The 13,892-nt window shown below is 39.0% G+C and overlaps 1 protein-coding gene and 1 non-coding gene across 2 annotated transcripts in view; one reads left to right on the plus strand and one right to left on the minus strand.

The window, feature by feature from the left end:
• Positions 1–1,727: 1,727 nt before the first annotated feature.
• LOC132012652 (U6 spliceosomal RNA) lies at positions 1,728–1,834 on the plus strand. Its single transcript, XR_009402657.1, has one exon. It is a non-coding gene; the product is annotated as a U6 spliceosomal RNA (small nuclear RNA).
• A 2,357-nt stretch (positions 1,835–4,191) lies between these two features.
• Positions 4,192–13,892, minus strand: part of ACAD11 (acyl-CoA dehydrogenase family member 11) — a 93,722-nt gene continuing 84,021 nt past the window's right edge. The window contains exons 18-20 of the mRNA XM_059390932.1: positions 8,666–8,782; positions 7,702–7,811; positions 4,192–6,816 (exon numbers count right to left, since the gene is read on the minus strand). Of these exons, the coding sequence (XP_059246915.1) occupies positions 6,702–6,816; positions 7,702–7,811; positions 8,666–8,782 (342 nt within the window). The 3' untranslated portion in view covers positions 4,192–6,701. The remainder of the gene's footprint in view (positions 6,817–7,701; positions 7,812–8,665; positions 8,783–13,892) is intronic.

The following is a 13,892-nucleotide window of genomic DNA, read 5'->3' on the forward strand; positions in this document are numbered from 1 at the left end:
TAGCAGACAGGAAGGCAGGATGGAGGGAAGGAGCCAGGGGGATGTGCTCAGATGGTGTCAGGGGACAAGCGCAGATGGAACCTGATTGGCCATGACAAGGACTCTGGATTTTATTCTAAATGAGATGCAAAACCTCTGAAACATTTTGAGAGGGTCATGCTGACTGCTGTGAGAACAATCTAGAAGCCCAGACAACCGTGGTGATTCAGGCAAAAGAAATGATGGAAAAGACTTGCAACAGACAAACACTGGCCCAAAGTGCTAACAGGAGGCCCACTGACTGGTCTGCACCCCCTGTTCTCTGCTCCTTGGGGAGGGATCATCAAATGCCCGTGAAAGAGAGAAGACTGGCCAAGGCTACCTGGCCTTCATTGAAAGGGGGCATTTGTCCATAGCAGACATTTTCTTAAATACATTTCACCTTATAATATCCTTTACTTAAGACCTTTACCAATTTAAATCCCTTCAGAAGCCTGGGTAAAAAGTGCCTTCCTGGGGCGCCTGGGTGGCTCAGTGGTTAAGCCGCTGCCTTCGGCTCAGGTCATGATCTCAGGGTCCTGGGATCGAGTCCCGCATCGGGCTCTCTGCTCAGCAGGGAGCCTGCTTCCTCCTCTCTCTCTCTCTCTCTGCCTGCCTCTCTGCCTACTTGTGATTTCTCTCTGTCAAATAAATAAATAAAATCTTTAAAAAAAAAAAAAAAAAAAAAGTGCCTTCCTTCTGAACTTCTCAGAATTGGTTGTAGCTTATTCATGAAAGGATGAGATTTTTTTTTTCTTTTTGTAAGCCTTGTGCAACTTTTTATTAAAATATTTTTAAATATTGGGGTGCCTGGGTGGCTCAGTCGGTTAAGTGTCTGCCTTAGGCTCAGGTCATGATCTCAGTGCCCTGGGATAGACCCCTACATTGGGTTCCCTGCTCAGTGGGGAGCCTGCTTCTCCCTCTCCCTCTGCCCTCTCCCTGCTCGTGCTCTCTCTCTCTCTCTCTCAAATAAATAAATGAAATCTTTAAGAAAAATGCTTAAGTGCTTACTCAAGGCAATTTAGATATTTCATACAATCCCTACCAAAACACCACCAGCATTTCTCAAAGAGCCAGAACAAACCTAAAATTTGTATGGAACCACAAAATACCCCAAATAGCCAAAGCTATCTTGAAAAAGAAAAGTAAAGCTCGTGGCATCACAGTCCCAGACTTCAAGCTCTATTACAAAGGTGTAATCATCAAGACAGATACATACAAAATAAAAATATGGCACAAAAAGAGATACATACATCAGTAGAACAGAATAGAAAACCCAAAAATGGACCCATAACTCTACAGACAATCTTCAGCAAAGCAGCAAGGAATATCCAATGGAAAAAGGACAGTCTCTTCAACAAATGGTGTTGGGAAAACTGGACAGCAACGTGGAGAACAAAACTGGACCACTTGCTTATACCATACACAACATTAAATTCAAAATGGTTGAAATGCCTAAATTTGAGACAGGAAACCTTCAAAATCCTAGAAGAGAACACAGGCAGTAATCTCTTCGATCTCGGCCACAGCAGCTTCTTACTAGACACCTCCTCAGAGGCAAGGGGAACAAAAGCAAAAATGAACTATTGGGACTTCATCAGGATAAAAAGCTTCTGCACAGTGAAGGAAACAACAAAACTAAAAGACAATCTATGGAGTAGGAGAAGATATTTGCAGATGACATAGTGGATAAAGGGTTAAGTATCTGAGTGCTTGCTTTGGCAGCACATATACTAAAATTGAAACAATACAGAGAAAATTAGCATAGCCCCTGTACAAGGATGACACACAAATTTGTGAAGTCTTTCATATTTAAAGAAAATAAAAGGTAAGTATCCAAAACCTATAAAGACTTACCAAATTCAACATCCAAAAATTATCCAGTTAAGAAACAGGCAGAAGACGTGAACAGACATTTTTCCAAAGAAGACACATGGCTAACTGACACATGAAAAGATGCTTGTCACTCATCATCAGGGAAATACAAATCAAAACCACAGTGAGAATGGCTCACACCAGTCAGAATGGCTAAAATTAACAAGTCTGGAAACAACAGGTGTTGGTGAGGATTGGAGAAAGGGGAGCCCCCTTGCACTGTTGGTGGGAATGTAAACTGGTGCAGGCACTCTGGAAGACAGTATGGAGGTTCCTCAAGAAGTTGAAAATACAGCTACTCTACAACCCAGCAATCACACTACTAGGTACTTACCCAAAGGATACAAAAATACAGATTTGAAGGGGCACACACACCCCGATATTTATAGCAGCATTATCTACAATAGCCAAATATGGAAAGAGCCCAAATGTCCGCTGACTGATGAATGCATAAAGAAGTGGTGTATACACGATGTAATACTACTCAGCCATCAGAAAGAATGGAATCTTACCATTTGCATCAACATAGAGGGATCTATAGAGTATTATGCTAAGAGAAGTAAGTTAGAGAAAGACAAATACCATATGATCTCACTCACGTAGAATTTAAGAAACAACACAGAGGAACATATGGGATGGGGGGGGGGGAAGAGGACAGTAAACCACAGGAGACTCTTTAGGATAGAGAACAAACTGAAGGTGATGGAGCAATGTGGGTAGGGGCTGGGCTAGATGGGCATTAAGGAGGGCACTTGTGATGAGCATTGGGGGTTATATGTAAGTGATGAATCATTAAATTCTACTCCTGAAACCTGTATTACACTATATGTTAACTAGAGGTTTTTTTTTTATTTTTTACTAATTAGAATTTAAATAAAAACTTGAAATAAAAATAGTTGAAAAAAATCATAAAATACTTAATGCTGCTATGGACTCTGCTGCTTTTCACCCACTCTAGTTCTCCTGGACAAAAGGTGGGCATGCCTAGGGCACGTAAGTAGACCGTAGCTGTGGGAAAAGCTGGGGTGATACAGACCTGGGGAAAACCTCTGTAAATAATCACAGGCTAATGAGGAAATCCACTCCTTCCTGATCATACTTTCTGCTGTATGTTTCTAAGGTTAAAATATCAACTATCAAAGAGATCCTTAACCAGCTACACTCCGGGACAAGCACTGCCACAACTTCCAACACCACTTTTGTAGGGAGCCTCACAGGAACTTTCCTGTCGGGCTGTCATGAGGCCCTTCCTCCCTGCTGCTGACCACGTGCAAACCTTGGAGAGGCCTTGCTGGGTAAAGCACTGCCTGTAAGCTCTCCTTCTTCTGCCTTCCCACTGGGTGGTTACTATAGGGGCAACTTGTCCTTTTGGAACCAGGGAGCATGCCAAACCTGCCTGGCCGTCAGGGGTGTACTGCTGCATAGTGACTCCCGGGGACAGCCTGAGGAGATCCTAGAAATGGCTCTGAGCTCCCACACTTAGAGTCAATCCATTCATTCACCACGGTCCAGGCAAAGCATCCCTTGATCTTTTCACTCTACAGAGACTGAAATTTTCTTTTCAAAACAACCCTTACCACTCTTTATAATGTTGTATTTACATAAATGAAAGGTAGGAGAGAGAAGTGATTATGGGCCACATGAAGTGACTTGCCTTAGAGATGGTTGTGTATAGGGCAGTCATAGATAAAAATAGATGAATTGAAGTCAACCAGCAGTTTAGCCAGTTTTCCTCAAAGGGCACAGGAAAAAATTATCACAAAATTGTAAGTACTGGATATAATCTTTAATTTTAGTTGTTCAGAAATAATCTTGATTTCTTCTAAGTCACAACTTTTAAAACTAGAAATTAGGTTTGATAGCTCGGGTTTTAATATTTTATCTGCTTCAGATGAAGATGCCTTATAAAATACTGTGGTTCAGAAATACCTGAGTGCTTCTACATGGCTTCAGTGATTGTCACAATAAACCCTCCATAGGTAAGGGTCCTCTAGATTTAACAGTTAATCCCAGGGTACAGAAAGAAAAATGAGGGGCAGAGAGGTTAAGGCTCAAAGGCAAATGTTTAGGAGGCCCATGTGGCACACAGGAATCAGAAGCCAGGTTTCTCTTTGTCAAATGCCTGCTCTCCACTCCAGGAAGACACTTAAATAATCTCTAGACATCAGTAAATTATCTGATGTGGACACTAATAGAAGAGAATTTTAAAGTTTTTAGAAATAATACTTGTGCTTGGAACATTTAAAATTTTACCAGTTAATAGTCCAGTGGCATGCACACCAGAAAGGTAACAAGAAACAGGAGAAATTAATTTTAATGATATATTTTAACTGAGTACAGGCATACCTCAAAGATGCTGCAGGATTGGTTCCAGACCACCACAATAAAGCAAATGTGGCAATAAAGCAAGTCAAATGAACTTCCTGGTTTCCCAGTACATATAAAAGTAGTATTTACACTACAATCTACTAAGTGTGCAATAGTATTGTCTAAAAAAAAAACAGTGTACACACCTTAATTAACAATATTTTAGGGGCGCCTGGCTGGCTTAATCTATAGAGTATGTGACTCTTGACCTCAGGGTTGAGAGTTTGAGCCCCATGTTGGGTGGGTGTAGCAATTACTTAAAAATAAAATGCTTTTTAAATTTAGAATTATAACTTATAATTCTAAATTTTAAAAGGATTTCATTTATTTGAGAGAGAGTGAGCACAGAAGGAGAGTGAGGAGAAGCAGACTCTCCAATTAGCAGGGAGCCTGACAAGGGGCTCAATATTAGGATGCTTAGATTATGTCCTGAGCTAAAGGCAGATGCTTAGCTGACCGAGCCACCCAGGCACCCCTAAAAATAAAATCTTTTTTTTTTTTTTTTAAAGATTTTATTTATTTATTCGACAGACAGAGATCACAAGCAGGCAGAGAGGCAGGCAGAGAGAGAGAGAAAGGGAAGCAGGCTCCCTGTGGAGCAGAGAGCCCGATGCGGGGCTCGATCCCAGGACGCTGAGATCACGACCCGAGCCGAAGGCAGCGGCCCAACCCACTGAGCCACCCAGGCACCCCCCTAAAAATAAAATCTTTAAAAAATACTTTATTGCTAAGAAAATGTTAACCATCACCTGCACTTTCAGTGAGTTAATCTTTTTGCTGGTAGAGGGTCTTGCCTTGATGTTGATGGCTGCTCAATCACCACGGTGGTGGTTGCTGAAGCCTGGCATGGCTGGGGCAATTTTTAAAAACAAGACAATGAAATTTCCTATATGAATTGACTCTTTTCCTCATTAACTTTTTCTCTGTAGCATGTGATGCTATTTGATAGCATTTTACCCACAGTAGAATTTCTTTCAAAACTGGAGTCAAACCTCTGAAATCCTGCCACTGCTTTATCAACTAAGTTTATGTCATATTCTAAGTCTTTGTCACTTCAACAGTCTTCACAGCATCTTCCCCAGGATTTGATTCTACCTCAAGCAAGACTTTCTGTGCTCATCTATAAGAAGCACCTCCTCATCTGTTTAAGTTTCATCATGAGATTGCAGCAGTTCAAATATAATAATAATGAACAAGTTTGAAATATTGCAAGAATTACCAAAATTTGACAAAGTGAGCAAATGCTGTTGGAAAAATGGTGCTGACCTGCCCAACGCAGAGTTGCTGCAAATGTTTGATTTGGAAGAAGTGCAAAAAGTGAAGCACAATAAAACAAGGTATGCCTTATATCTGCATTTTAGATATAAAATCACTACTTAAAAAGTATTAATGAGCTATTTTACCTTTTTCTCACACTAAGTGTTCCAAATTTGGTACATATTTTACACTTACATTGTGTCTTAATTTGGATGTTAAATTTTCAGCCAAAACACTTGCTCCATATTTAGATTTCATGAAATTTACATTTGAAAGGGTCAATTCACATACCCAAATTATTGCTAGCATACTTAAAAGTTTTCCAGTAACTGAGTTAAGAATTGATATTTAATTAAAATTTTAAACAATCAAAAGTTCCTCAGTTGCACTCAGCACAATTAAAGTGCTCAAGAGTCACATGTGGCCAGTGGCCACTGTACTGGCAGCACTGATTTAAAGAGCCACAGGATGTTTGTTTAGGGTGTTGATATTAACAGGATGGCATTCAGAACAGATGGCTGGTAATCTCTTCTCAAAACCAAATAACTTTCTTATGGTTTAAACTACCCACTGTTCTCGTCAACACATTATACATAATTTAAAACTTTCTTAATTATGTTTTCTCATAATACGCCATGTTTTCTATCAAACTTTAAGCTGCGTTCAGATTTTATGCATACACACTTTCTGTTGAATTATGAAGAGGCTTATATAAATTCTAAAATGACTCAGTCGGTCCCTACCCCAGTGCAAACACTGTGGTACTACAAAGTGTTAAACCACCCTCTAAAACCAGTGTTAAAAAAAATCCCATCGTATTTTTTACAGAGCAATGATTCCTTGAACATTTACTTAAATGGAACAGTTCCTGGGACTCAAAAAGTCAAAATATTTTTACGCCTATGTTTCAGCTCTCCAGTTTACTTATTTCTTTACAAGTCGAATGTTTTAAAAATAAAGGCTAACCACATAGGTAATAGACTGAACGACAGCAGCTATAGAATTTCTTATTTAACTTAAACCTTTGTGACCCTTGAAATTATAAAATCCAATGATCAAAACAGATGCTTTAATCTTTACTGAAAATGAGTAATTAATCCTGTGTGCAAACTGGCGTGAGACAAGAACGAGGTACAAATGCCAGAGCCCGTGAAGTGTGTGTGAAGGCGAGACACCGCCACCTGCTACACCTTGGACCTAATGCCTCCAGCTTGGTCCCGCAGCTCCATCGCTGCGATTGCTGAGAGGTGGACTTCATCGGGCCCGTCTGCTAAGCGCAGGGTTCGCATTAGGGCATACCTGGAACAAACAAAAGGAGCAGGAATGGCAGGAGTTATTGACCAGGAACATCATGCTTCAACGTCAGTCACTGACTCTAAGCCAAGACTATTCATTTTTGAACTCTCGCCAAGACAATAAAAAGAGCACAAAGAGAACCAAGGAAAGTAAGCCTAGAGTGTATGAAATGCCATAGAAAGTTCTCACTTTGGGGAGAGGAATCTTAAATGGCCCAGTGCAGTGGGCTTAATCTCAGTCTTGGTTTGCTTTAGGGTTCCAGAAGTTGCTAGAACTAAGAGATATCTTAGATAAGCCACATGGAGTGAAGTATAAATATGGAATACTTACATACTGTAAATATGTAGTACTATATATTTAGTTCTTCTGGTTAAAAATGGATGGAAAAAACTGGTGGGGCACGAGACTCTTGTCTCCAGTGTGGGAGAGAAGGTGGCATGGGGACCTTGTAGTGAGGCACTGGAGAGTGTTCCTTGACTCCCAGCAACCAGAATCTGGACATTAGATGGTCACTGGCCTGAGCCATCCCTGTGGAGGGGGCAAACAGTCCTAAGGACATACCCAGGCCTGGGTCTGGGTGCCCTGTGCCATCTGTGCTTCTGTCACATCATTCTGGTTTTGGGATGAAGCCCCAGTGTCATTTCCTCACTAGTGCATGAACCCCAACGTGGGGAAAGTTGACATCACTGAGCAAAATGATAACTGTAATCATAAGAGCAACTATTTATTGGTACTGGGTACCTATATTACCTCATTGAGCCTTGAATTATACTTTTAGTATCTTTGTTTTCTTCTGAAACAGTAAGGGTCAAGGCAGCTATAGATTTTTAATTCCATTCCATTCCAAGCCTGTCAAATGTAGATGATTACTAAGTGACATCTACTTACATGTTAGCCAGAGGGTAATCCTGGGAAACACCCGCACCTCCACACACTTGGATCGCCCGGTCAATAATTTTGCAGACAGTCCGAGGGGCAGCCACTTTAATCATTGCTATCTACATAAGCAAGATAAAAAAGGAATGTTCCTTTCTTAGTACACAATGTGACAGAATTTGATATAGTCTGTATTTTCTTTGTGAAATGAGACAAGGGAAATTTCCCACATGAATTCATCACTGAAACAGGATCTTTGATAGAAGCCAACAAAGAGATTCATTGTAATGAGGCTAATGGCCATAATTCCGTCAATATAGACATTCTGAAAAGAGATATCTCTTCCAAATCATATTTTATTACTTATGACTTGCCTTGTTTCCAAAAGGATTTAAGGCAGCTGATAAATCACATTTATCACCTTAGGGATCATTAAAATAATTCAAGAGCCTTTATTAATCAGTTTTCTCTTGGTTTTTAGAATTAAACAATTACATTCTTACTCCATATCAGCCAGAAACATAGAAAGATAGCAGATGAGATGCATCTTTTACGAAGATGCATGTATATACATATACTATATGGTAGCAAAGTGCTGTGCACTCTGTATTACCTTGGTCACTCTTCAGTAGAACCCTAGGCCACAGGCAACAAGGTCAGATACTTTGCCCAAGACCACCTGCCAGAAAGTGACATTCTGGGTATAATTCCAAGTCTGTTTAGTCTTGGATTTCCCTACTCCCTGGTGCTGCATCTCAAGAATGCTGAAGATATTCTACATCCTGAAAATCATTCCCTAAAACAGGCAAGTGAAAGGAAAACTAGCAAGTGACATATATTTATAATCTTGAAACCAAAATCACAGAAGTTGTTTCCAATATTCTTAGTACCATCAAGGCACCTCAAAACCTGAAAAGCCCAGTGGGTGAAAGAAACTGAAGAAGGTTTGGCAGACAGTGGGCCCAAGGGGCTTTACCTCCTTCTTAGCGCCAGCGCTGCCCAGAGTGTCAATGCTGTGGGCAGCTTTCAGGGTCAACAGACGTATCTTCTCAATGGCAATGCGGCTTTCAGCAATCCAGTGAGCCACAACCTCCTGCAGGGCAGCAAAGGGCAGCAAAAAGGAGGACTGGATAAGCTGGCATGAGGTCCACATCTAACACGACCTTGTAGCTTGGTGAAACTCTAGGCCAACGACCATTTCCAAGCCTTACTTTGTTGTTTAATGATGGAGTTCCTTTATTTGATACGTACCAGCCAACCACGTACTTGAGCAATGCGAAAGTTAACACTGCCAGACTTTAGTTAACAACGCTAGACATTTTCTTTGCTGAGAAAGATAATTTATTTTGGATATCTTGATGTCTAAAGTCAAGACGGCTGAACTGAGCAACCATCTTATTGCTGAAACATTCCTCCCTGGCCCTCCTGAGTGCTAATCTTACAGTCTCATTGAAACTTGGATAAAGGGACGCCTGGGTGGCTCAGTTGGTTGAGCAGCTGCCTTCGGCTCAGGTCATGATCCCAGCGTCCTGGGATCGAGTCCCACATCGGGCTCCTTGCTCAGCAGGGAGCCTGTTTCTCCCTCTGCCTCTGCCTGCCATTCTGTCTGCCTGTGCTCGCTCTCTCCCCCTCTCTCTCTCTGATAAAGAAATAAAAAAAAAAAAAAAAAGAAAAGAAACTCGGATAAATATATATGATGGTGGACTTGTTTATAGACAATTGAGATGATCCCCAGGACAATGTCAGTGTGGGGAAGGTGCAGCAGTTCTTTGTTGTGTTATTTAGTAACAATGACCTTTGCCTTTGATGAACAGTTGTATGAACCGTACCACATGTGTAGATTGCTGTAACCACAATCAAGGTACAGAGCAGTTCCATATCCTCTTTAGAGCTGCTGCCCCTTTTTAGTCATACCCTCCCCAACCTCTAAACTCTCCCAACCACTGATGGTAAGTTATCAGCTACTATCATTTTGCCTTTCTCAGAATGTCATGTAAATGCAATCATGTAGTATGTATTTCTTTAGAGACTGGCTTCTTTCACTCAGCATAATGCTTTTGATTGTCACGGACCAAGTTGTTCTGTGTACCAACAACTGTCCATTCCTTTTTATCGTTGAGTAGTATCCCATTGTAAGGATGTACCAGTTTGTTTATCCATTCACCCGCTGAAGGATATTTGGATTGTTTCTAGTTTTGGGTGATTATTAACAGAGCTTCTGTAATCATGTGCACACAGGTTTCTGTAGGACTATACTTTTCATTTTTTAAAGCAAATGCAGGGAACAGAACTACTAGATAATCTGGTAAATGCTTATAAGAAACTGTCAAACAGTTTTCCAGACCAACTGTACCATTTTGTATTCCCACTAGTAGTATATAATAGTTTCAGCTGCTCTGGGAAACATTAGCACTTGGTATTCTTTTTTTTTTTTTTTAAATATAAGCCAGAAACATAAAAAAGATAGGAGATGAGTCATTTTATTAGTCATTTTAATAATGCAGAGCTATTTCATGGTAGTTTAAATTTGCATTTTCCTATGACTAATGATGCTGATCACCTCTTGATGGGTTTATTTTCTGTCTATATATTCTCTTTGGTGACATGTCTGTTCACATCATACCTCCACTTTTTAAAGTGGATTGTTCTCCTACTGCTGTTTAAAGAGCTCTTTATTAAAGATACAAGTCAACTGTCACATGGGCAATTTCCAAACATCTTCTCCAAGTATGTTTCATTTTCATTCTCTTAAGAGTAACTTTCAAAGTACAAATGTGATTAAATTTAATGATGTCCAATTTGTCAATTTTTTCTCTTATCAGTTATGCTTCTGGTGCTTGTCTTAAGAACATTTTGCTTAATCTTGTCACAAAGACTCATTCCTATTTTTTTTCCTAAAAGTTATATAGTTTTACCTTTTACATTTAGATCTATGGTTTACTTGGAGTTAAATTTTGTGTGAGGTGTAAGGTTTAGGACAAGTTTCATTTTTTTTTTTGCCTATGAATGTCCAACTATTCCACCACCATTTACTATAGAGACTAACCTTTTCCCATTGAACGGTCTTTAATTGGTTTTGTTTTGGTTTTGGTTTTTTCATCCATTCCATCACTCTATGATGTGATTAAATAGCGCATTTACATTTAAAATAGTTACTGTTAGATATGTTCTTATTGCCATTTTGCTCATTGTTTTCTCATTGTTTTTGTAGTTCTTTGCTCCTTCCTTCCTCTCTTGGTCTCTTTCCTTGTGATTCGTGACTTAAAAGTTTTCTGTTTCGCTAGGCTGCCCCTACCCAAACCTTCAGCTAAATAGGGTAGACTTCTGTTGGAAGTATTTTTCAAAAATTTTTGTCTGTGCTCACAGGCATTTTCAGTTTGTTAACTTTTTCAGCTCCAAGTCTGGAATGTATAGGCAAAAACAAACAAACAAACAAACAAACAAACAAACAAAGGATATTTGGGGAACTCACTACCATGTTGTTCTTTTAGCTTAGCCAGTCTCCCACCTCCTCTTCACCTATCAGAGTCTTCCAGTGTTTGTTTTATAGCTAATACCCAGGTTTTTAGTTGTATTCAGCAAAAGGAATGGGGGAAAGTGCATCTGTTTCATCTTTCTGGAAGTGGAAGTCACTGGAAATGACATTATTAATCTATATGGGCACCTATAAACTGCAATGCAGAACTCTCTGGGAATAGCTGGATTGGGGAATGGGGCTGGAGCTGAAGCTGAAGTGGAGGCTCCCTGACTCCAGATCTGGGCCTTGGAACCCACACATTCAGGCATGTGTGCAGAGCACAAAATTTAACAACTTAAATGAAGTGGACCAATTTGTCAAGATTCATAAACTACCAAAAATCACTGCAGGTGAAATAGAGTATTCTACAATATTAAAGAAGTTGAATTCACAGTTTAAAAGCTCCTGAAATAAGAATGATCAGGTCCAGATAGTATTACTGGTAAATGTTACTAAATAATTAAAGAAGAAATAACACCAATTCTGTGCGATCTCTTCTACAAAGTAGAAATGGAGGAAACACTTGCCAACTCATTTTATGAGGCCAGAATTGCCCTAATCGAAAACCAGATAAGAATAAACAAGACCAATATAGATGCAAAAACCTATGAGGAAATAAAGTCCAGCAATATATAAAAAGAATGTACACCACAACCAAGTAAGATTTATCTCAGGAATGCAAGGTTCATTCATATTAAAAAATCAGTTACTAAGAAAAATAATTATTGTAATATGCCATATTAGCCTGAAAAAGAGAAAGTACATGATCATGTCAGTTGATCCAGAATAGCACTTGACAAGATTCAGCATGTATTCATAATAAAAACTCTCAGCAAACTAGGACTAGAAAGGAACTTATTCAACCCAATGTAGAGCATCTAAAAAATTCTACAGTTAACATGCTTAATGATAAAAGACTAAGTGCTTTTCCCCCAACACTGGGAACAAAGCAAGGATGTTTACTCTAACCACTCCTATTTATCATCATTGAGGGAAGTCCTACCCAATGTAGTGAGTCAAGAGAAAGAAATTGCATACAGTTTGGGGGGAAAAAAAGAGGTAAAACTATCCATACTCACAGACAACGTGATTGTTAGAAAATCCTTAGGATTCTACCAAACAAAGCAACCTTCCTAGAACTAATAGAGTTTAGGAAAATCATGGGATACAAGATCAACACATAGCATCAATTTTTTGTCTATATGCTAGCATTAAACAGTTGGAAACTGAAATTTTAAAAATGCTACTTACAAGAGAATTTTTAAAAGGCACAAATCTAACAAAACATGTGTAGTATCCAAATGCTAAAAAATTATAAAATTGATTAAAAAAAGGAAGCCTAAATATAGAGGAATACTGTGTTTATGGACTGCTAGACTAATAGTACAGATGTCAGCTGTCTTCAAATTCTTCTACAGATTTAGTGTAATTCCAATCTGAATTCCAGCAGGACATTTTTGTGGATATAAATATACCTGTCCTAATATATAAATATAAATATATACCTGTCCTAAAAATTATGTGAAATGCAAAGAAACTAAAATAACAAAAACAATTTGAAACAGAAGAAAGTTAGAGGAATCAGATCACTACCTGATCTGAAGACTGTGTGGTATTAGCAAAGGGAGAGATGATAGGTCTTTGGAACAGAAGAGACTCCAGAAATCGACTCATAAAAATATGGGTTGGGCTCTCACTCAGCGGAGTGTGCTTTTCCCTCTCCCTCTGCCCCTGACCCCAGACTCGTGCTCTCTTTCTCATGTTCTATCAAATAAATAAAATCTTTAAAAAAATATAAATATTAAAAAATAGAACAAAATCTGTTGGGACACCTAGCTGGCTCAGTCGTTTGAGCATGTAACTCTCTGGGTCATGAATTCAAGCCCTGCTTAAAAACAGGAGCCACACAACAAACCACACCAACAGATAAAGAAGGGCATTATATAAATATAAATATAAATATAAATATAAATATAAATATATATATATATATTTATAGCAATCCACTTACATCAATGGATAGATCACTGGGGCAGAAAGTCAACAAAGTAACAGTGTCTTTGAATGGCACATTAGATTAAATGGACTTAACATATACAGGGAACATTCCACCCCAAAACAAAGAATATACATTCTTTTCAAGTGCAAATGGAACATTCTCCAGGATAGATCACATTAGGTCACAAAATAAGCCTCAACAGATTTAGGAAAACTGTAATCATATCAAGCATCTTTTCCAACCACAATGGTATAAAACTAGAAATCAATTACAACCAAAAAAGAAAAAAAAAAAGGAAAAACACAAACATGTGGAGGCTAAACAACAAGCTATTAAATAACCAATAAATTAACAAAGATATCAAAGAGGAAATTAAAAAATACATGGAGACAAAATGAAAACACAATGACTAAGTCTATGAATTGCAGTAAAAGCAGTTGTAAGAAGAAAGTTTATAGTAATACAGATCTAGAAACAAGAAAAGTCTCAAACAATCTGGGGCACCTGGCTGGCTCAGTGGGTTAAAGCCTCTGCCTTCAGCTCAGGTCATGATCTCAGGGTCCTGGGATCAAGCCCCACATCATCGGGCTCTCTGCTCTGCAGGGAGCCTGCTTCCTCCTCTCTCTCTGCCTGCCTCTCTGCCTACTTGTGATCTCTGTCTGTCAAATAAATAAATAAAATCTTAAA

This window comes from Mustela nigripes, chromosome 2, assembly GCF_022355385.1.
Source record: "Mustela nigripes isolate SB6536 chromosome 2, MUSNIG.SB6536, whole genome shotgun sequence".
In the NCBI taxonomy this organism is placed as follows: domain Eukaryota; kingdom Metazoa; phylum Chordata; class Mammalia; order Carnivora; family Mustelidae; genus Mustela; species Mustela nigripes.